Below are 23,881 nucleotides of genomic sequence, written 5' to 3'. Positions count from 1 at the left end.
AGGAGGCCGCACGCCCTCTTAGACCGTGCCCCCGCGATCCCGTACTTGAGAAACGCCGGATTGGCGGCGCTGCGCTGCAGGATGCTCCTGATGTGTTTTTCAAAGGAATCCGGAGTTTCGGCCAGAATTCGGAGGGGAGACGCGGCCACTTCGGCGTCCTCTCGGGTACAGAGCAGGGGCGGAGACGCCGGATGGACAGTACTTCTGCAAAAGGAACAGAAGAGCAGCGCCACAGAGTTGACGCAGGCACCACAGGAGCGCACACGCCGTGCTGACTCGGCACTCTGGTCCAGTGTGGCTTCCCCAGCACCCCAAGAATGCACGTATTCTGACTGGCGGAGCTCAGCTCAGGGAGCCACACGCTTCTCCACCAGTGCTGCCGCTGGCACTCTGCCCACCTGCAATTCTGTCTGCCGAGATTAAAGCAGCACAAAACAGACACTGATTCAGGGCACTGCAGGGGAGCCGGAGCCACAGACGGAAGCGAATGCTCGCTTCTAGGTATGGATTTGATGAGACCCAGCACTAAGTCAGGTAGCTATTAAATCAAATATACTTGGTTTTATACACCTTGAATTCTAGAAATTACATCCACTCAAGTGAAAATATCTGCAGAGGCAATTTCAGAAAGAATCTGAAAGACTACAAACTTTGGCAGTAGGTTAAGTGACTTTTTTGAAGGCAATGATTCAAATTTGTAAAGAAAATACCATTTTGTAGACAACCTGTATTTCAGGGATTAGCAAAAACACGGTTTGAGGGTGACCTGATGACGTCAGAACATTTCCCCCTTTGAGACTCACGTTCTCTATTTGGAAGTCGCCTGTCACAACTAGACTTTGTTAAAGGGGATGAGGCTTTTAAAAATAGCTGAAGCAGTGGGAAGTAGGCAGTTTTCTCCCAGTGACTTCAAATGTTTTTTTTTCAGCCATGCTAGAGTTTTGTCTTTTGGTATAACACATCAATTATTTATTTTCCTTTCTAAGTATCATAATTTGTCAATCTTAAAAGAGGATAGAGATCCTCTGAGGACAGTGAGGACCAGTACTTGGCACCCAGTATCTAGAAGCGCAGGCTGAACCGGCACTGGGAGACGGGCGGGCGGGGCCTGCTGCTCGAAGCCCATGCCATCTGCTGTCCACTCTTCTTTCTGCATTCCTAAAACTCAGAGAAGCTTCATACTGGAACCAAGACCGAGCTCAGCTTCAGACCATCTCCAGTTACGGAGGTTGGCAGGCGGTGACACGGAGCGTGAGTGGGACGCCCAGTGAGTCGGCCCTGCATCTGCTGCCTCCTGGCCTTGACTGCCCTTCAGGGGACGGGGGTGACAAGGCTGCTGTGGGGTTCCAGGAGGCAGTGCAGGTGGAGAACTAGCTCTCGGCTGGCACACCGTCAGGCTGAGACTACTGCCAGTCATTAAATCTAATTCATCGGGATAATGCAGTTTATTATTTTAGTATTAACAAGAGCTGTTTTCTCAGCTAGAGGAAGATGCCAGAAACGACCTAAAATGAAAACATCCAGAAATGTCCACCTCTGCAACCCTCCAGTTAGAAGCCGGGCATACACGGTGTACGTAAGGCGAACCCAGTTACTGCGGCCATTCCCCAGCTGTGCAGAAGTAACGAGAGTGAGTAACGGGACATACAGCAGAGGCCGGATGAGGCACTCGTAAGCACTGGTGATGCATATCATCGTGGGCCCCAGAATGTCAGGGACGATCCAGAATCCTCGAATTGGAGCCGGCTGCCTGGAAAAACAATCACAGTCCAGTTACAAAGCAGCGAATACAACAGAACCAAGAGCCATGACAGGAGTGAAGTCTGCAGGCTTTCTGGGCTTGGTACAGGCTGCTCTCAGTGCTGGCAACCCAGAGAGATGTACTGCTGCCCGGGATGCAGCAGACTGGAGGCCATTTACTAAGTCAGGTGAGCCACAGCCTCACCAGTCACACCCGGCACTGAAGTTCCGCCGGGTCTTCCTCCCCCACTCACGTAGTCCCAGCTGTGTGTCTGGCCCAGGGCCGAACACAGAATCAGAGCTCAGAAACCCGAGTGAAGAACCTGAGTCTGCCTCACATTCGGCGTTCAAGGGAGCCCAGCTCTGTGTCCCAGGACGCCGTGACTGTGCACCGCGGCAGCTCCGCCTCAGGGAGAACTGACCACTCTCTTCCTCGTCAGGTGCCTGTCCCACCCCCACGCCCACGTTTCAGCCCTGGCTGCTGACGCTACCTCTTTTTACATCATCTGCAGATCCGCACTTTGGATGTACAGTTTCAAAAGGTATTGCGTTCTCGCTCGTCTCCTCCATTCACAACACTCCCTATTACAGCTCCACAGGGAGCACCATTATGTCCCCATGTCCAGCTCTCATAACCTATTTTTGAAAGATTTATTTATTTCAACAAGAGCAAAGGAGAGCGAGCGAGCTTCCATCCATTTGTTTACTCCCCAGATGGCTACAGTGGTCAGCACTGGGCCAGGCTGAAGTCAAGAGTCAGTTTATCCAGGTCTCCCACGTGGGTGGCAGGGGCCCAAGGATTGGGCCACCTTCCACTGCTTTTCTTAGGCCATTAGCAGGAAGCTGGATCAGAAGTGGAGCAGCCGGGACACGGACTGGTGCCCACATGGGATGCCGGGGCTGCAGGCAACAGCTTTACCTGTTATGCTGCAATGCAACCCCGACACCCTTCCATTAAAAAAAAAAAGTTTATTCTCACCTACTTGAAAGGCAGAGCAAGAGAGAGACAGAAGTTCTTCCATCCACTGGTTCACTCCCCAGACGCTTGCAGTAGCTAAGGGTAGGTCAGGGTGAAGCCAGGAGTCTGGGGCTCCATCCAGGTCTCCCACATGGGTGTCGGGGACCCAGCACTTGAGCCGTCATCTGCTGCCTCCCAGGTGCACTAGCAGAAGCTGCACTGGAAGCAGAACAGCCAGGGCCAGGAGGGGCTCTCGGATCCGGAATGGGGTGAAGCGAGCGGCTTACCCCGCTGCACTGCCGCGCCTGCCCTCAGAACTAGTGGTCTCCACATAAGAGCTGACAGGAGTTCCCATATCTGTGAGTGTGGAGATGGCAAGGGGTGGAACCCTGAGGTTCTCAAATTCTGCTTTGTCATCATGAAACCCACATATGAAATGCGTGTTTTCCCCATGTAACCAGTATCTAGGATAAGAACTGGAACACTGAGCAGCCCACAGCCTCACTTCCCGGGAGAGGAGTCACACGTCCTCGTTTTGTTGTATACTTCCTATGTGCCTATGTAGTCATTCCTAAGCACGACTGTTGAACTTCACTGTTTTGTTTTTTTTTTTTTTTGACAGGCAGAGTGGACAGTGAGAGAGAGAGAGACAGAGAGAAAGGTCTTCCTTTGCCGTTGGTTCACCCTCCAATGGCCGCCGCGGCCGGCGCACCGCGCTGATCCGATGGCAGGAGCCAGGTACTTATCCTGGTCTCCCATGGGGTGCAGGGCCCAAGCACTCGGGCCATCCTCCACTGCACTCCCTGGCCACAGCAGAGAGCTGGCCTGGAAGAGGGGCAACCGGGACAGAATCCGGCGCCCCGACTGGGACTAGAACCCAGTGTGCCGGCGCCACAAGGCGGAGGATTAGCCTAGTGAGCCGCGGCGCCGGCTGAACTTCACTGAGTTTGATACGGATATATACGTGGGATTTTACTATGTTTGCCCTGCCCTGTTCACTTTGCAGCCTGGTACAGTTTTCTGTCCTCCCAGTAACCTCAAAAGTAGAGCCCCAGAGGAGCCTGCGGCAGCTCCCATGGAACAGCCTGGAGGCCACCTGCTGAGTCCCAAGCATCTCCCGGGCTGTGGTGTCACCGCGGCCTCTGGGCAACACCTCCCCTAGCCCCTCCTTGTCTCCTTCTGTCCAGGTTTCCCCTCAGACTCCGGCAGCGGTTTCCTCAAGCTTCCCGCCTGGCCTGGCCGCCTCTGCCTCTACTCCCTGCTCGTGAGAAAGTGCTGGTCACAGCGCCCTTCTCTGCTCTTTCTACTTAGTCTAGGCCCTTTCCTGGGAAACCTGCCTTAGAATCATGGCTCCAGGGGCCGGCACAGTGGGTTAATGCGTTGGCATCCCATATGGGTGCCAGTTCGAGTCCTGGCTGCTCCTCTTCCGATCCAGCTCTCTGCTGTGGCCTGGGATGGCAGTGGAGGATGGCCCAAGTGCTTGGGCCCCTGCACCTGCGTGGGAGACCTGGAAGAGGCTCCTGGCTTTGGATCAGCACAGCTCTGGCCGTTGCGGTCATCTGGGGAGTGAACCTGCGGATTGAAGACCTCTCTCTGTAACTCTGTGTTTCAAATAAATAAAAAATAAATCTTAAAAATGAATCATGGCTCCAATGCTGACAATTCCCAAACTGTCTTGGCCCAGAACACTCCAAACTCTAGGTCTAGATAGCCAACTGCCTCCCGGGCTCTTACACTCGGATGTCTGGATATTCCATAGGATCAAAAAACTCCAGATGCCCCCAATAACTCATCCTCTGTTCTTTTTCCTATGTCTCCGTCTTTCTGAACGGTTCCACGTCTACCCAGTTATTCCAAACCTGGGACTCCTTCCAGACACCTCCTTCTATGCTGGACACTGTAAAGACAGAGTCCACAGACATGAGGCAAAAATGCACCCCAAGAAACAAGGCCGGCACTGTAGCATGGGTTAAGCCTCCACCTGTGATGCCAGTTCACGTCCTGGCTGCTGCACTTCCAATCCAGCTCCCTGCTAATGCCCCTGGGAAAGCTGCAGAAGATGGCCCAAATTCTTGGGCCCCTGCACCCACATGGGAGACCCTGAAGTTCCTGGCTTCAGCCCCAGCAGCCATTTGGGGAGTGAATCGGTGGATGGAAGATTTTCTTTAACTTTGCTTTTCAAATAAATAAAAAATTTTAAAAAGACCAAAAACACACATGCAACATCTCTATCCAGCAGTGACAGACACTAAACAAACTGCAAACATAAATCTGAAGAGGTGCTACAAGAGAGCAGACAGAACCAAGGGAGTCCTTCCCAAAGAAGTGACGCTAAGACCAGAAGGAAGAGTAACACTGATACAGGGCGGACAGCAGGCGGGGGCTGGGGCGGGGCCCGGAGAAAGGAAAACGGGACGGCCCCGGAGTAGAAGCAAGCTGCTGTTCATCTCTCTGATGAACCAGACTCTCAGGGATGCAGGGCCACATCTGCAAATTTTCGAGCAATGAACCCTGAGTGTAATGTACTGAATTACTGGAGGACCGGCTGCTAGCTGTGTAGACGCGGGAGAGACGGGCCTTACCTGCATGGCAATGGCTTCGTACAAAGAATATGTTCTACAAAACACTTCTGTTCTGTAGCAAGTTCCTGTAAGCTATCCTTATCTTCTTCGTCTATAGAGAAACACATTATATACATTAACAGATGTTCACACAGGTCTGAGTTAAAAATGCTAATAACATTAGTTCCATGCTGTTAAGTGCTTCTCAAGGACTGTGCCTGATGGAAATATTCTTGATCCAGGAGGTCTAGATTTCTGCCCCAAGGACAGCAAGACTTTCTTAGGTTTCTAAATGCAGAAATGTGTTGCTAAGAACAGTCCCCCAAACCACTACTTTTTTTTTTTTTTTTTTTTTTTTTTTTTTGGGACAGGCAGAGAGAAAGGTCTTCCTTTTGCCGCTGGTTCACCCTCCAATGGCCGGCACGCTGAGGCCGGCGCATCGTGCTGATCCGAAGCCAGGAGCCAGGTGCTTCTCCTGGTCTCCCATAGGGTGCAGGGCCCAAGCACTTGGGTCATCCTCCACTGCACTCCCCGGCCATAGCAGAGAGCTGGACTGGAAGAGAAGCAACCAGGACTAGAACCCGGCACCCTGACTGGGACTAGAACCTGGGGTGCCGGCGCCACAGGCAGAGGATTAGCCTAGTGAGCCGCAGCACCGGCCACCACTACCTTTCTATAGTCTCTCTTCCTTACCCACAATGATTTAATTTTTAACAGCTTTTTGAAACATAATTCACAATACATTAATAACCTATTTTAAAGCATATGAGTCACTAGGTTTTTAATATAGTAAAAGAACTCTACAATTATAATCACAATTTAGACTATTTTCATTTTGCAAAAACACTCCCATACTCATTAGTGGTCCCTCTAATTCCCACGGTGGGAACTCTGCAGGCCTAGGCAACATTAAACTATGTTTCTGGGTTTGCCTATTGTGATTTTGATGTCATATCTAAGAAATCATTGCCTAATCCAAGGTCACAAAGACTTATGACTGTGTTTTAAGTCTTAAATATATTTTGAGTTCATTTTTGCATATGGGATGAAACTGAGATCAAATAATTTTTTTAAAGATTGATTTATTTGAAAGCTAGAGTTAGAGAAGGGGGAGAGACAGAGATCTTCCATTCACTGGTTTACTTCACAAATGGCCGCAACAGCCAGTACAAGTCTAGGCCGGAGCTAGGAGCTTCTTCCAGGTCTCCCACATGCGTGCAGGGGCCCAAGCACTTGGGCCACCTTCCACTGCTTTCCCAGGTACATGTCAGGGAGCTGGATCAGCAGTTGAGCAGCCGAGACTTGAACCGGCACCCAAATGGGATACCGGCGTCACAAGCCAGACCTTAACCTGCTATGCCACAGCACTGGCCCTGCAATGTAATTCTTCTGAATGCAGATGTCCAGTTGTCCTAACTGCATTTGTTTTAAAGATTATTACTGCCACCAAATTGATGTGCACTCCCCAAAAGGCTGAACAGCCACGTATGGGCCACACAGAAACCAGGAGCCTGGAACTCCATCCGGGTCTTCCACATGGGTGGCAAGGGCCCCAGGCACTTGGGCCATCAGGTGCTTTCCCGAGTATATTAGCAGGAAGCTGGATCAGAAATGGAGCTAGGACTGGAACCAGTGCTCAGATCGAGCACAGGTGTCCCAAGCTCAGCTTAACCCGCTGGCCCCTTCTCTTCCATTTCTCCCATTGGAACTGGAGTTGGAGTGTCTGTAACTGGTATCCTACACCAGTCCCTCCACTGTGTTCTGGGAGCAGATAACCTGTTATCTAGTTTTAGGGTCCACAGATAGAGAAGAATTTTGCCTCAGACTGGATTATACTCAGGGTCTCACTTCCATGGGATTTACATGAGATTTTTATTTTCATGTTGATGCTCTGAAGGTTTGAGACAGCTGAGACTGTCGGCATGAGGTGAACATATTTGCTTTTGGAGCCATTAGGACTCTGTGGTGGTCAAAGGGGTAGACTGAAGTAGGCAGAATAATCGAATCTCTAAAGATGTCCATGTCCCAATCCCCAGAACCTATCTAAATGTTGAGCTGTGTGAAATAGGGGAATTAATGTTGCAGATGGAATTAAATTTGCTCATCTGACTTTAATACAGGGATATTATCCCGGATTATCTGGTAGACGCAATGTTAAAAAGTGGAAAGGGTAGGACCAAAGCTGTGGTATAGCAAGGAAAGCTGCCTCCTGATTCCCTAAGGGCACTAGTTTGAGTCTCAGCTGCTCCACTTCTGCTCCAACTCCCTGCTAATGCACCTGGGAGAGTAGTGGAAGATGGCCCAAGTCCCTGGGCCCCTGCATCCACATGGGAGACCCAAAAGAAGCTCCTAGCTTGGCCTGGCCTGGCCATTAGGGGAGTGAACCGGAAAACGGAAGATCTCTCCGTCTCTTTCCCTACTCTTTCAAATAAATAAGATTAAAAAAAAAAAAGAGAGAGAGAAGCCATCACTATGGCATAGCAGGTAAAGCCACCACCTGCAGTGCTGGCATCCCATATGGATGCCGATTCAAGTCCTGGCTGCTCCACTTCTGATCCAGCTCTCTACTATGGCCTGGGAAAGCAGAGGACAGCCCAAGTCCGTGGGCCCTTATACCCACGTAAGGGACCTGGAAGAAGCTCCTGGCTCCTGATCAGCTCAGCTCTGGCCATTGCTGCCATTTGGGTGGTGCACCAATGGATAAAAGATCTCTCTCTGCCTCTCAAATAAACGAATAAATCTTTTAAAAAAAACTAAAGCTGCATTTGTGGGATAAGTCCCATGCTAGGATTTTCTTGAGAATGTTTACTCCTAAGAGATATCTGTCTATAGTTTTCATTTCTTGGAAGTTTTTGTCCAGTTTATCAGAGTAATACTGATCTCACAAGATGAGCTGGGAAAGTGTTCCTTTCATTGTTGGGACAGTTTTCTGATTTCTATTTTTATTTTTTGACAGGCGGAGTCAGACAGTGAGAGACAGAGAGAAAGGTCTTCCTTCCTTTGGTTCACCCCCAAAATGGCCACTACTGCCGGTGTGCTGCGCTGATCCGAAGCCAGGAGCCAGGTGCTTCCTCCTGGTCTCCCATGCGGGTGCAGGGCCCAAGGACTTGGGCCATTCTCCACTGCCTTCCCGGGCCACAGCAGAGAGCTGGCCTGGAAGAGGAGCAACTGGGAAAGAATCTGGCGCCCCGACCGGGACTAGAACCCGGTGTGCTGGCACTGCAGGTGGAGGATTAGCCTAGTGAGCGGTGGCGCCGGCCAGTTTTCTGATTTCTAATCAATCTACTTGTCAAAGGGCTACTCGGTTTTCAGCATTCCTTGAGCCCGCTTAGGCAGTTTGTTTCTTTCATGCATTTTATCTGGGTTATCTACTGGCACAGCTGTTCACAGCACCCCTCTCACGGTCCTTTCTCACAGGTCTGGTAGTCACAGCCTCTTTTTCAGTCCTGATTGTGGTAATGTACAGTCTTTTTCTTTCTTTCTTAGTCATTCTACCTAAAGATTTGTCAAAACTTTATTGATTTCTCAAAGAACCAATTTTTGGTTTCACTGACTTTCTTATTTTTCTTATTCCAAACTACTTTTTGATGGAAACTCTAAAAACCTCTGTAATGTAGAGAAAGTTAGTAAACTCACCTGATCCAAGAAATCTGTGAAGTTTATGAATCCAAGTTAGCCCAACACTGTGTACACCAGCTTCGTGAGTACAGTGATACCGTGATGAACATTTGGGATCTGCAAGTGGAAAACCATTAGTGACAAAGGTATCCATCAGAAAACTGAAAGAATTGACCCAGGTAGCACTGACACAGATTTGCTGGTGGAAGGTCTACTGGACTTTCATATTGTGGTAGGGAGTTCAAAATTTTCAACTTTGAATTCGATTTTCAAATATATTTTAACTGAAAGTATAATAAACACAATTTCCAAGTATTAACAGAATAGTGTCCACTAAAACATTTGCTGGGCCAGTCATGGTGGTACCCAGTGCCAGATAAAACCCACAGGCCTCTAGCGCCAGGCCAGTGCTAGCAGATGGAGCCTCTAGATGTGCCCTAGCAGCAGGCAGAGACCAGCACCCTGCTGAGATGAGCTTGTTTTGGCCTGTGTCGCCACCAGCATCGCACAGACCTAGCCGACATCCCAACACTGCACAGGACCCCAACACTGTGTACCTCTACTCAGGTACAGCCCAGGTAGCTAAGGGACTGTTCTAGTACCTCTCAGCCAACCTGGGGGGAGACAGCAAGTACTGAGTCACAAGTCACAAGAAAGCAGGGGAGGAAAGCCAGCTCAGGGGTTTGCCTTGAGGCCCAGTGACAGTCCCACTTCGATGAGACCAGCACAAGACAGAGCCAGGAGGGCCCAACTCCCAGGTCAGTACTCACAGAGACCTGCCTCTGTGTCAGGTAGAGACCTGCGTCCTGACAGGATGGATGAGTGTCATCACCCCCTCTCCCAAACAGGTGTGGCAGGCATCCACAAAACTGCAGGGTACTGTGGCTCCAACATTCAGGTACAACTCAGCTTGTGCCTGGGCAACCAAGGGACTCTGCCTACACTACCACTCCCCTAAATGTGGTCAGATATCAAGAAGCAAGCCAACAGCCACTAGGGAATGTGGCACCAAAGTGAGCACTGGTAAGATGACCATCACTGGTTAGGTACCAATGGCCCTGACCTCAGGCCTGTCCCAAAGTGAAGACCACTGCCCCAGTGAACTGGATCTGTATCCTGGACAGCATCACCTATAGCTGGCGCCAGTGGCCTTGGGCCACAAGTCCTCTCAAGTTTCAGCGGCAGGCAGCCTAGAGATAAGCGCGTCTTGAGGCAGCTGTTTGGTGTAGTGGATGAGATTCTGCTCGTGATGCCTGAATCTATACAAAGACTGCCTGGGTCCAGATCCTGGCTCTGCTCCGATTCCAGCTTCTTCCTAATGCACAAACTGGGAGGTAGCCCGTAATGGCTCAAGAATAGCAGGGTTCCTGCCAACCATGTGGGAGACTTGCAGTGAATTCTAGCTCCTGGCTTCAGTCTGACCCAACGCAGGCTGTCATGGGCATTTGGGGAGTGAACCAGTGGATGAGAGATCTGTTTGTCTCTCTGTGTCCATGTCTCTCTCTGCCTTTCAAATAAATAAAATTTTAAAAATAAGAAAAATGTGCCTGGGCCCTCCCTGTGCTATACTGGACTCGGTGGGCTGCAGCTCAGTGTGTGTTCTACCATTGTGGCACAAGCAGCCACTGGAATACTCACTCCATTCCTCGCCCAAACCCAGACAGCGTTTAACACTTGGGACAGAAAAAGTAGGTGGGTGCCAAGACATGGCATAGAAACCTAGGGCTGGCACTATAGGGACTCCCGCATCCCTGCCATTTGGGCAGGTATTACTGCAACACTGACCATGTTCCTGTCAATGGGGGTTATAAAGTAACCAGCACTCCCCTGACTCGAGCCACAGTGGACAAAGGGCTGGTGCCCCAGGCCTTGGCCCCTGATGCCAAAAACCCACAAACCACCGTGGTGACTGAAAGGGGCACCTCTTGCCCCTACTGCCACTGTCATCAATTACTGTGGAAAAAGACACAGGGAGGCTAGACTATAGCACCCGCCTGGAACTAAAGTAAAAATAAACTACAAAACTGACAGCCAAAGGCAAGTCTTAAGACTTTTATGGGGCCAGCGCTGTGGTGTAGCAGGTAAAGCCACTGCCTGCAGTGCCGGTATCCCATATGGGCGCTGTTTCAAGTCCCGGCTGCTCCACTTCCAATCCAGCTCTCTGCTATGGCCTGGGAAAGCAGTGGAAGATGGCCCAAGTCCTTGGGCCCCTGCACCTGCATGGGAGACTCGGAAGAAGCTCCTGACTCCTGGCTTTGGATCAGCGCAGCTCCAGCCTTTGTGGCCATCTGGGGAGAGAACCAGCGGATAGAAGACCTCTCTCTCTCGCTCTTCCTCGCCTCTGTGTTAACTCTTTCAAGTAAATAAATCTTTAAAACAAAAACAAACCTTTTACCATGAAAGCCACTAGTTACAAGTAATAGAAAGGGGCATTTAGCACAGCAGTTAAGTAGCTGCTTGTCTTGTACCAGAGTATTTGGGTTGAGTCCCCACTCTGCTTCCTGCTAATGCACACCCTGACACAGACGATGGCTCAAGCACTTGGGTCCCTGCTCCCTATGTGAGAGACATGGATGGCGTTCCAGGTTCCTGACTTCAATTTGACCCAGTCCTAGCTGCTGAGGGAATTTGGGGAGTAAACCCCCAGATGGAAGATGTCTGTCTGCCTTTCATATACAATGAAAATGAGTAAATTTAAGAACAAACGAACAAAGAAACCTAGAAATCCCAAGTCAGAGCAGGTGTCTGGCCCAGCACTTAAGCTGCCGCCTGGGACACCTGCACCCATATCAGAGTGTCTCATTCAAATCCTGGCTGCTCTGCTTCCAGTCCAGCTTCCTGCTAACGCTGTCCTGGCAGGCAACGCATAATAGTTCAAGGGCTTTGGTTCCTGCCACCCACACAGGAGATCCACAAGGAATTCCTGGCTCTTGGCTCCGGCCTGGCTCAGTCCTGGAAGTTGCGGCCATTTGGGGAGTGAGTGTCAGCAGCTGGAAGATCTTTCTCTTACTGTGTCATTTTTCTCTCTTTCTCTCAGTCTGCTTTTCAAGTAAGTAAATAAATCTTAAAAATATCTATATTAGTTGGTGAAGCTGGTGTTGTGGGATAGCAGGTCAAGCCACCACCTGAGATGTCAGCGCCCCTCATGGGCACCAGTTTAAGTTCCCGGCTGCTCCGTTTCTGACCGAGCGTCCTGCTAATGCACCTGGGAAGGCAACAGAGGATGGTCCAAGTATTTGTGAACCTGTCATCATGTTGGACCAGATGAAGTTCCTGCTCCTGGCCACTGTGGGAAGAAACCAGTGAATGGAAGATCTCTCTTTCATAGCCTTTCAAATAAACTAATAAATCTTAAAAAACAAAAAACCAGAAATCTGGACATCCATATGCAGAAACTTAACATCTTCCCAACTGCAACCTCTCATCCTACACAGACTTCAACTCAACATATATCACACATCTAAGTGTAAGATTGGATAATATGAGCTACTAGAAGAAGATATAAGGGAGACACTTCAATATATCATTATAGGTGATGACTTTTTGGATAAGATCCCAAAAGCACAAACTACAGCAAACTAAACAAATGGAATTATGTCAAATTAAGAAGCTTCTACACCGCAAAGTAATCAACAGAATTAACACACAACAGAAAGAATGAGGAAATATTCACAAACCATTTACCTGACAAAGGATTAATAGCCAGAATATATGAAGAATTTTTAAAAACAACAAAAAACTCGAACAATCCACTTTAGAAATGAGCAAAGAATCTAAATAGATATTTCACAAAAGTAACAACGGGCCAACAAATATATGGAAACATGTTCAGTATCACTAGCCACCAGGGAAATGCAGATCAAAACCACAATGAAATATCCCCAGTTAAAATCGCTTTTTATCAAAAGGCAAAAAAATAACAGCTGGTAATTATGCAGAGAAATGGGAACCCTAATACACTGTTGGCGAAAATTAGTACAAATTAGTACAGCTATTATGGAGACTAGCATGGGGACTACCCAGCAAACTAAAAACAGACCTACCACACGGCCCAGTAAGCCCACTGCGGGTACACAGCCAAAGGAGATGGAAGCAGCATCTGAAAGGCATACCTACACGTCCACTTGGGAGGCAGCACTACTTACAACACCAAGGCATGGAATCGACCTACATGGTCGCTGATGGATGAACAGACAAAGAAAATGTGGCATTTACACCCAATGGAATATTATTCAGTTGTAAAAATGAATGAAATTCTAATATTTGTAGCAAAATGGATGTGGAAGTCATTATGTTAAATGAAATAAACCAGACACAGACAAATACTACATCTTCTCTCACAGCTGGAAGATAAAAAAGTGGAACTCAGAGAACGGTGATTAACAGACAGGAAGGATGGGAGGTGGGGGAAGGGCAGCAGTTGGATAAGGGCTACCTAGACACAGCATTAACAAGTCAGCACTGTGACTACACTTCACAACAGCCTACCCTGTGCTATACAAAAAATGACAGGAGAGGAGCTAGTCGGCTCCAAAAATAGACAGGAAATGCTAATCGCCTAACTTGATCTGTTAACACTGTCTACAAGTGTGGAAACGTTGTATGGTACCCCATAAAAATGTACAAGCATGGGGACAGGTGTATGGTGCAGCATCTAAGTTCCTGCGTGGGACGCCTGCATCCCTTGTCACAAGCACCTGGTTCAAGTCCTGACTGCTTCAATCCAGCTTCCTGTGAATGCCATCCAGGAGGCAGCAAAGACGGCTCGATGACTTGGGTCCCTGCCATTCAAGCGGGAGACCTAGATTGAGCCCTGGGATTCTGGCTTCAGCCTGGCTCTTGCAGGGATCTGGGCAGTGAAACAGCAGATAGAAGATCTCTGTTTTTCAAATAAAATGAAAATAATTTAAACAACAAAAGCAAAAACAAAAACCTTCAGGGACCAGTGCTGTAGTACAGTGCTTTAAACTGCTACCTGCAGTGCCAGCATCCCATGAGTCCCTGCACCCACATGGGAGACCTGGAAGAAGCTCCTGGCTCCTGGCTTCAGATCAGCGCAGCTCAGGCCGTTGCAGCCACTTGGGGAGTGAACCAGCGGATAGAAGACCCCGCTTGCTCTCTCTGCCTCTCTGTAACTCTGACTTTCAAAAAAATAAATAAATATTTTTAAAAAAGTTAAAAAACTGATTTATGGGAATCATCCCTCTGAACAATAAATATTGAAAACTTTGTTTTCATTTTCCCAAATCTTAAGACCATTCCATTAAGTCCACCCTTGTAGACTTTTCAAAATTCTTTTGTGGTGCTAGAGTCAGCAGAAAATACTTAGTACTGGGCTATAACGGAATCTGTTATGAAAAAGGGCCAACACTTAGTTACTGACGTTGGAAAACTGCTTGATGCCACCCCAAACACATGATTTAGCAGCCATCTCATTTTTGTCACCAAGCAATCTGGGTGTGCTTCAGCTAATATGCCTGAAGTACAAATGTGAACAAGTTAAAAATTTCTTCATTTCACATATAAAAATGTTCTCTCATTACAAAATGCCTACACTTAATATTTCTTAAAGTTCTACATATGTTTATAATGAAACCGATTAGCTTAGTTTACATCACTTTACCTCACTAGGTCTGTTTCCTCATCTATGTGGGAATATTCGTAGACCTAATACTTAGACTATATCCCTAAAAACACTTTAGAAATGTCCAATGAGTTCTCTTTGGTGCTTTAATACGTAAGGAAGACTGCCTCCTTAAATGCTTTGGCTATACCTTAGTACAGAGCTGATGCCACCATGACCAAATCTAGGCAAACTGGCTAATGTCAGCTGTAAGCAGATTAGGTCCAGCAAGATTGAAATCCTCTCAGTTTTGGGCACAGGAGAAGTATGGAAAAGTATTCCAGCATGAATAATAGGCCTTTGTCCCTCGTTCTTCACAGGGAGAAAGATAAGCTCTTAGACAATCTAACAAAGGAGGGAGGGCACATATGGACTACAGAATCTTTGTTTTAGAAGTGCCCTTAACAGATCACCTCCTCTTAACTCGATTTCAGATGGAAAACTGCAAACAGAAAAGCTGAGTAAATACCCAAATTAAAGAGACCTTTAAGAGAGCTGGAGCTGGGGCCGGTGCTATGGTGGAGTGGGCTAAGCCTCTGCCTGCGGCACCCGCGTCCCATATGCATACCGGTTCATGTCCTGCCTGCTCCTCTCCCAATCCAGCTCTGTTTATAGCCTGGGAAAGCAGTAGAAGTTGGCCCAGGTACTTGGGATCCTGCACCCAAGTGGGAGACTCAGAAGAAGCGCATGGCTCCTGACTTTAGATTGGCTCAGCTCCAGCTACTGTGGCCATTCAGGGAGTGAACCAGCGGATGGAAGACCTTTCTGTCTCTCCCTCTCTCTGTCTAGAACTCTCTCAAATAAATAAATAATTTTTTTTAAAAGCTGGAACTAAAATATAGGGATACTCATACTCTTAGTCACAAACTCCTCACTCTGTGAACAAACATTTAACTGTCTCAGCAGTTTGTCCAAGATCTCTTAGATTAACAGAGGTAGGTTTTCAAAAGATCTGGTACCAACCCAGACAAGTTAAAAACAAAAAAAGATTAAGAAGATAACATTCAAATTGGGTCTGGGCACTTATCAATGAGAATACAGGGGCCGGCACTGTGGCGCAGTGGGTTAAACGTCCTGGCCTGAAGCGCCGGCATCACATATGGGCTCTAGTCCTGGCTTCTCCACTTCCCATTCAGCTCTCGGCTGTGGCCTGGGAAAGCAGTGGAGGATGGCCCAAGTAGTCCTTAGGCCTCTGCACCCATGTGGGGGACCCGGAAGAGGCTCCTGGCTTCGGATCGGTGCAGCTCCAGCCGTTGCAGCCATCTGGGGAGTGAACCAGCGGATGGAAGACCTCTCTCTCTGTCTCTACCTCTCTAACTCATTCAAATAAATAAATAAAATAAAATAAAATAATAAGAATACACTGTAACACATGTGTTGCCAGGCAGTTTCATCATGCAAACATCAGTGTGTGCTTATACAAATTAGGATGGCCACAATGGTCAGTTATCATCTCAGCAACAATCAAATAATTGGTCTCTTTTTGACCAAAATGTCATGCAATGCATGACTGTATTACAATTTTGATTTTCAGTTATCTAAAGTTCATTTAAAGGTTGCATAAAATATGTATTTGAACCATGAAATTTATTATTGACAGGACCAGGAAAAATTCACTATTATTAAATCTGGGTTAATCTACACTGGTTTCTACTACCTTAACATTTGGGGGCGCTGGTGCAGTGGCACAGTGGGTTAAGCTGCTGGCTCTGGCTTGGCCCAGTATCAACTGGAAACTCCTGGCTCTGGCTTGGCCCAGTATCAACCATCGCAGCCATTTGGGGATTGAACCAGCAGATGAATGATCTCTCCCCTCCCCCCCTGTAATTCTAACTTATAAATAAATCTTAAAAAAAAAAAAAAAAACCAAACCAAACCAAACCAAACCAAAAAAACAAAAAACCACCAAACTCAGAGAATCTGCTCAGTCTGATTTATACAGAAAGTATACTGCAGTAGTGCAGGCCAAAAGAACCCAGTCAACTTTTGAAAGGTTAGATCCAGAGTGTAAATTACATGGGAACTCCATGACAGCCTTAGTTTAAATATAATGGGCCAGAAGAATCAAAGTTAGTAAATACCTTACCTCTGTGAAGTTTGATTGGACAAGAAAAGTCAGAACCAAAGGGATCATCCTCTCCAGATGCCAGTTTCAGGGCAAGCTCCAACTCAACACATTCAAACACGTACAAGGAAGGAATGAGGTCGGCCCTGGAATCCCAGGACTTTTCTGACTGTAAAAAGAAGTGTTGTGATTTTGATCTTTCATGTTCATCTGAAAACGTACAATTAAAAACTTAGCAAAAGGCTCAAATAGTGCTTTAAATCCTTATTTTCATCCCCTATTCTAACAGTGTATTGCTATTCTTAAAAGAGAAACAAAGGGCCGGGGCTGTGGCATAGCAGGTAAAGCCGCCACCTGCAGTGTCGGCATCCTATATGGGTACCAGTTCTAGTCCCGGCTGCTTGACGTCCAATCCAGCTCTCTGCCATGGCCTGGGAAAGCAGAAGATGGCCCAAGTCCTTGGGCCCCTGCATCTGCATGGGAGACCCAGAAGAAACTCCTGGCTCTTGGCTTTGGATCTGTACAGTTGTGGCCAATTGGGTGAACCAGCGGATGGAAGCCCTCTCTCTCTCTCTCTGCCTCTCCTCTCTCTGTGTAACGCTTTCAAATAAATAAATCTTAAAAAAAAAAAAAAAAAAAAAAAAAAAAAAAAAAAAGAGAGAGAGAGAGAGAGAGAGAAACAAAGTCTCTTTTGGAAGATGTTAATAAACAAGTGTGGAGAAAAGCCAGGTCAATGATTCTGAAGTTCTTTACATCTGTCACCAAACAATGCAATAGAAAGGTCAAAAAAAAAATAGGTAGGTTGGCCAATTACATAAACTGTGTTTAGGTCTCCAAGTGTGTTTCAATTACTTTTAAGTATTTAATTTCTACCTATCAGAAGTTGCAGGTACAAGCTAAAATTGCTCCTGTTTTAACCACTCATATTGGGCTAGGAAGTATACTGAGGTGTTGAAGACACAAAACACATCCCCATCAGCCTGTACTTACTGTTTGGTCATCCTCTTCCTCCCCCTCCAGCACAACGCAGTGATACAGCATCCCTGACTCGGTAGCGATCACTAAGATGTTGGGGACACAAGGTAAGCAGAGTATAGCACAGGCATCGTAACCGTAGTTATCTTCAGCTGCAGGATGCATGGGCAATGGACCCAAAAGCTTTCCAATACTCCCAAGGCTAAAGCAAGAGTAAAAACATATTCAGGAGATGTCCACAGAAGATAACCATAGTCCATCCCTTAAAATCACTGTCTTCCTACAGGTGTTTACTCTAGTTTAAATGTTGCCTATTCCCAGTGTCTCTATTTTTTCAACTTTCCACTCATATTCCATCACCCTGGTGGTTTTCATCTAGTGATAATTTTGCCCTGAGGGCACACTGGCAAAGTCTGAAGACATTTTGGGTTTTCACAACTGGGGCTGGAAGTTAATGGCATCTAAATGAGCAGAGGCCAGAGATATGGCTAAACCCACCAATAGTGCAAAAGTTGAACAGTGTATAAATTTACTATGCTTAATGCTTTCTCTCCTGCACTGAAGCTACTCAGGTAAAGGTTATCTATGAACTCCAAATGGCACTTAACTTGACCTCCCGCACTGATCACTAGTTAACAGTTGGTACTGGACAGTCAGTGCCCCTGACAGCTTTTTCTGTTTCTCTTCCTGCCTCTCAAATACCCTTCCTGTGTCCTTCTTGAAGTTTTGTCTCTAAACTGATACCCCTAGGGTTCTGTTGTAAGCCCTGAGATTTTTCAGAACATGCACTCACACGAGCGCATCCTACACTATGCCTGGCTTTAACTCCGCCTACATTCGGAGGACTCTCAAATCTTTTCTTCTGGAGTGCAGCGTCCCTCCGGAGCTCTGGGCTCAGATTTCTGGTCTGATTAGAGAATCACAGTTACTGAGTGCTGTGTGATACCCTCAGTGAACGGACAGTGCAGCTGGCTGGTTGGTGAGTTATCTCACGTGATGCTACGCCTTCTCTATGAACATCCCCCCAACTTCTCAAGGCAGGATAATCTCTTTCCTCTGGGTCCTTATTGTCTGTGTACCAACAACGTAGTGTTTATCTCTCATGTACATGTTTTTCCCTCAAATAAGATACCAGATTACCATGTCTAATAAACTGCATGGTGCCTTGCGCCTAAGAAAAACATTAAGTACTGTTTAGCTTAACTAGACTTTGTGAACACAAAACCAATTCTATTTGATTATCCAAGAATTCTATAGAATCTGCCCAGATAATACAAGGAAAAGAAAGGATAAATGAACTGGACCAGCCTTTTCTCTAAAATACACAGGTTAAGCATCAAAGGCTGCCATATTTCCACAGACTTAGAAACATGGACCCCAAGTCCAACCATGACAATCTATACTGGAAAGCTAAGTTTTCATCTGAGGTGGGTTACCACAACTTACCTGTGTAACAGGCTAACATAACAAAGGAAAGTCTCCCCATTCTCATATAAGATGTACAGTGGGTATGCCACTACTTCATCTTTGCCTTTTTGTCCAAATACATTCTTTGGGACTGCTGCCAGTGGTCCAAAGTCAAACGCAACTGCTGTCTCTCCTAGCGATGCTGTATATGCCCTTCTGGAAAAATAATTAAAAACAAACTTGTTGGGGAGAAAAAAAAAGTCCAGTAATACAAGGTGCCTATTTATGTAATTTGCATTCAATGGAGTGAAAAGAAAGAAAATCATGATTAAGAAGAATGTTAACATTGGGAACATTTCCTAAAATTATTCAGTGCTACTTTATTTTTAAATAGTTTAAATACATAGTTACACAAACAGCAAAAATATACACATGACATCAAGAACACAAAGAATATAATACTTCACTCTGAGCAGCAGGATCCATTCACTCCACAAACGTTTACTAAGCACCTCCTCTGGGCCATGCACTGCTGTAGGTTCTGGGACTGCATCACTGAACTAAACAAAGGCCCTCCCTCTACTGACAGACATACGATTATCAGAGATGTCGTGATTTGAGAAATGGCAAGGAGGCCAACATGGCTGGAGTGAGAGTCAAAGCAAGTGGTAGGAAAAGCAGGAGACAGGTGGCAGACTTGTAGGCCTTTGTAGACCACAGTAGATTCTGGGAAATCAATAGGGTATAGACAGCAGAGAAATGGAATGATCTGATTAAAGTATCACTTTGGCTGCTATATTAAGATTACAGGAGGTTACAAAAGATTTTCACTTTCTTTGATTTTTTTCCAATTTCCTAAAATAAATAGACATTACCTATGCCATCAGGAGGCAAAAGTATAAACTATGCTATTTTTATATTTTAAAATTTAGTATTATTGGCTATCCAAAAAGATTCCACTTCAACATAAGTTAATAAACACAGTTAAAATCACCATTTCAAGATATTGAAAGTAACACAGTTATAAACATGGTAAGTACTATATCTTAGTTTATCACATGGAAAGAAACGTGGTATACAGAGGTAAAAAAGGAGAAATCTCAAACTTTGGAATAAAACTGCCTGAGTTAAACTAAAATGTCAAGACTGTGAGAGGCCAGTGCTGTGGTGTGGCAGGTAAAGTTGCCGCCTGCAGTGCCGACATACTATATGGGCACGGGTTTGCGTCCCAACTGTTCCATGTCCCTCCACTGCTCCATATCTGATCCAGCTCCCTGCTAATGCACCTGGGACAACAGTAGAAGATGGCCCAAGTCCTTGGGCCTGTGTACCCACATGGGAGACTTGGAAGAAGCTTCTGGCTTCATATCAGCCCAGCTATAGCCATTGTGGCCATTTGGGGAGTGAACCAGCAGATGGAAGACTTTTCTGTCTGCTTTTCAAATAAATAAATAAATAAAATCTTAAAAAAAATAAAAAATAAAAAGACAGTGAACGGGAACAGAAAGACACAAATTTATTTAATGAGACTTAAGTGATGCCCAGCCACCGAAACATCCCTGGCGCTTAATATAGTAATGTATTTAATAATTACAGTAGGGATCAATCGTGAGTACTTACTCTGTAAAGTGTGTTGAGCTTCACGCTAAGTACTTTTTATGTGTGATCTCATTCTGTACAATAATCCTAAGAAATGAACGCCATTTCTATTTATATTCATACAGACAGGTTTAGTCCAATTGAAAAATGAGCTCAGACGCTACAGATGGCAAATGCACAGCCTAGATGAGAACTCAACGTGTGTGGGTACCAGAGCCAAAGCTCTTAGCCACATCTGCTCTACTGCCTCTTCTCCGCACAACTTCTCTGTTAAAAGAAGTTGGTCAGTTACGTACCATGCTGTAGGGAAGAAAAGGCCCTAGCCATTACAGCCATTTGGGGAGTAAACTAGATCTATAACTGTACCTTTCAAAGAAATAAATAAATCTTAAAAAAAAAAGGAAAAAAAGAAAGATCATAAAGAAAGAAACAAACTGCTGCTGTGGCTGGTGTTATGGTGCAGCAAGTTGAGCCATGATTTGCAACTCCGGCATTCCATGCTGGAGTGCCAGTTTGAGTCCCAGCTACTCCAGTTCTGATCCAGCCTCCTGCTAATGGGTCTAGGAAGGCAGTGAATGATAATACGAGTGCTTGGACCCTTGCCACACATAAGGGAGACCAGAATGGAGTTCTAGGTTCCTGGCTTTGGCCTCGCGCAACCCTGGCTATTGTGGCCATTAGAAGCTGGTGCTGTAAGACATTCACATTTAACTGAAATTTTCAATTTTGGGACCATAAAAGAAAATTAAAATGTCCCCAGATCAGCAGTAATCCCTGGCTCCCAGCAGAAACAGACGTGAATTATATCTTGAGGAACACACTTCCAATTCAGGTTCTCAACATGCCCAAACAGTAAGTTCAAATAAATTCAAGTTTATAATTACAAATCAGCAATCACAAGAAAAAATATGATTGCTGGTCAAGAGAATACATGTGGATTCCTCCTACGGACTTCAGATTTTGAAACAAATAGCTGAGTAAAAAATATTAAAGAAATAAACGTTAGACTAACAAAAAATAAACAAGACCATTGCATGTGATCACCACAGAAATAAAAAAAGAACCAACTGGAACTTCCAGAATTACTGATACTAAAAGCTCCACACAGAGCATACATGCTGGGTGAGCACGTATGGTAATCACCAAACTGGCCAGGAGGCCAAAGACAATGGGGTTTGTGAGTTTACAGTGTGACTCTGTTAGTGGTCAAAGTAGCCAGGAACTTGTCCCTATAGTGGGTAAGAGAACATGAAGACAGCCAGGATCATGGGATAATCAGAAGGGCTAGCTATGTTCCATCGCAGGTTCTGGCATACTACATACTGTTCTGGGAGTTCAGCAACCTGTCTTATCCACAGTGAGTGACAGCTGACAGGCCTCTAGCCCGACACTCCCACCTTTCACCTTTTCTATCATTTAAAAATTCTGGGCCGGCCCTGTGGCATAGCAGGTAAAGCCGTCCGTCGCCTGCAGTGCCGGCATCCCATATGGGTGCCAGTTCAAATCCTGGCTGGTCCACTTCCAATCCAGCTCTCCGCTTATGGCCTGGGAAAGCAGTGGAAGATGGTCCAAGACCTTGGATCCCTGCACCCGCGTGGGAGATCCAGAAGAAACTCCTGGCTCCTGGCTTCAGATGGGTGCAGCTCCAGCTGTTACGGCCAATTGGGGAGTGAACCAGTGGATGGAAGACCTCTCGCTTGCTCTCTCTGCCTTTCAAATAAATAAATAAACCTTTTTAAAAAAATTTTATAATTATTCTCCTATCCAACGTACAAAAGGGAATCAGCTTCTGCCACTCAAGCTCTTGAAAAGGGATCAAGCTAGCAGTCACACAGTGGTGACATTCAGCTTTGTTAACTTCTTACTTACATTGCCTACTTTTGCTTAGTTCTCATAGTACCTAAAGAAGGGTAACATCACCAGTGAAAAACTTCGAAAGCTCTGGTAAAATAGTAAAGTTACTATTTATAATCTCCAGGAACTATTTTAAACATTTCATGACAAATAAAAACTTACCCTTTATTGAGTATTAAACTTTCTTCTTCTGCTTCTGAAAGTACAATCACCTTAGTGGGTGTCTGCGGCTCACGTAGAGAGTAAATTCTGGCAATAAAAAGAAAGCAAAGGCTAGAGCTGTGGTGCAGTCAATGAAGTTGCCAACTGTGACACTAGTATCCCATATCAGAGTGCTGGCTGGAGTCCTGGCTGCTCCACTTTTGATACAGCTTCCTGCTAATGTGCCTGGGAAGGAAGTGGATGATGGCCCAACTTGGGCCCTTGCCACCCATGTGGGACACCTGGATGGAGTTCTAGGCTCCCGACTTTGGCCTGGCCCAGTCCTGGCTGTTGTAGATAGCTCCACCAGCAGCTATCTTGGAAGATCTCTGCCTTTCCAATAAATAGTCTTTTGAGAATTCCAGCATTATAACACATTGGGTTAAGCTGCTGCCTGCAGTAACCTATATGGGTGCTGGTTCAAATCCTGATGCCCCACTTCTAATCTAGCTCTCTGCTAATGCACCTGGGAAAGCAAAAGATGGCCCAAGTGGTTAGGCCCCTGTTAGCTACATGGGAGACCCAGAAGAAGCTCCTGGCTCCTAGCTTTAGAGAGACCCAACCCCAGCTGTTATGGCCATTTAGGCAGTGAACCTAGCAGATGGAAGATCTCTCTCTCTGCATCTTCCCCTTGCTCTCTGTAACTCTTTCAAATAAATAAATAAATCTTGAAAAAAAAAAAAAGAGGGAAATTTAATGTCCTTTATAGTATTCATCAAATTAATCACTTATTTTGTCTGATCCCACCATTTTTTTTTAAAGGTTTATTTATTTATCTGAGAGGCAGAGTTAGACACAGAGGTCCTCCATCCGCTGCCTCACTCCCCAGATGGCAGCAACAACCAGAGCTGGGCCAATCTGGAGCCAGGAGCTTCTTCCAGGTCTCCCATGTTGGTACGGGGGCCCAAGGTCTTGGGCCATCTTCCACTGCTTTCCCAGGTCATTAGCAGGGAGTTGGATCAGAAGTGGAGCAGTAGGGACTTGAGCCACCACCAATATCAAATGCTAGCTCAGTAGGCGGAGGCTTAATCTACTGCACCACAGCGCTGGGCCCCCCACTATGAAATTTTAAACTTGGTGTGTTCCGATATCAATAAAATGCCCCCTAAATATTTAATGTTTTTAATGACCATTTGATCCAACTGCATACATATTCACTGAAGTATTCTGAGGTGTCTACAACTGTTACTGATTTCAAAATACATACAAATACTAGGCAGTAATATTGTGTTGGGTAGTAGCAAAAGCAAAGCAAGTTTAACAGGACACTAAGAATTTCC

General features: G+C 46.2%; 1 protein-coding gene across 2 annotated transcripts in view; it reads right to left on the bottom strand.

Annotated features, from left to right (window-relative positions):
• The window catches only part of NUP88 (nucleoporin 88), a 33,785-nt gene that overhangs the window by 1,945 nt on the left and 7,959 nt on the right, over window positions 1-23,881 (bottom strand). Inside the window, exons 4-12 of one of the 2 annotated variants that reach the window (XR_016224250.1) lie at window positions 22,563-22,649; window positions 18,987-19,163; window positions 17,556-17,742; window positions 16,587-16,734; window positions 8,896-8,994; window positions 5,281-5,371; window positions 2,720-3,055; window positions 1,649-1,750; window positions 46-204 (exon numbers count right to left, since the gene is read on the bottom strand). Coding sequence is in view for 1 of the 2 variants with exons in the window: in XM_002718840.6 (XP_002718886.3) it covers window positions 46-204; window positions 1,649-1,750; window positions 5,281-5,371; window positions 8,896-8,994; window positions 16,587-16,734; window positions 17,556-17,742; window positions 18,987-19,163; window positions 22,563-22,649 (1,050 nt within the window). In the remaining variant the exon portion in view is untranslated. The remainder of the gene's footprint in view (window positions 1-45; window positions 205-1,648; window positions 1,751-2,719; window positions 3,056-5,280; window positions 5,372-8,895; window positions 8,995-16,586; window positions 16,735-17,555; window positions 17,743-18,986; window positions 19,164-22,562; window positions 22,650-23,881) is intronic. The other variant, XM_002718840.6, reaches the window with a different exon arrangement.

This window comes from Oryctolagus cuniculus, chromosome 17, assembly GCF_051225735.1.
Source record: "Oryctolagus cuniculus isolate XC-2025 breed Fujian yellow rabbit chromosome 17, ASM5122573v1, whole genome shotgun sequence".
Classification (NCBI taxonomy): Eukaryota; Metazoa; Chordata; class Mammalia; order Lagomorpha; family Leporidae; genus Oryctolagus; species Oryctolagus cuniculus.
The sequence above is the reverse complement of the archived record's forward strand: the minus strand, read 5'-3'. Positions and strand labels throughout refer to the sequence as shown.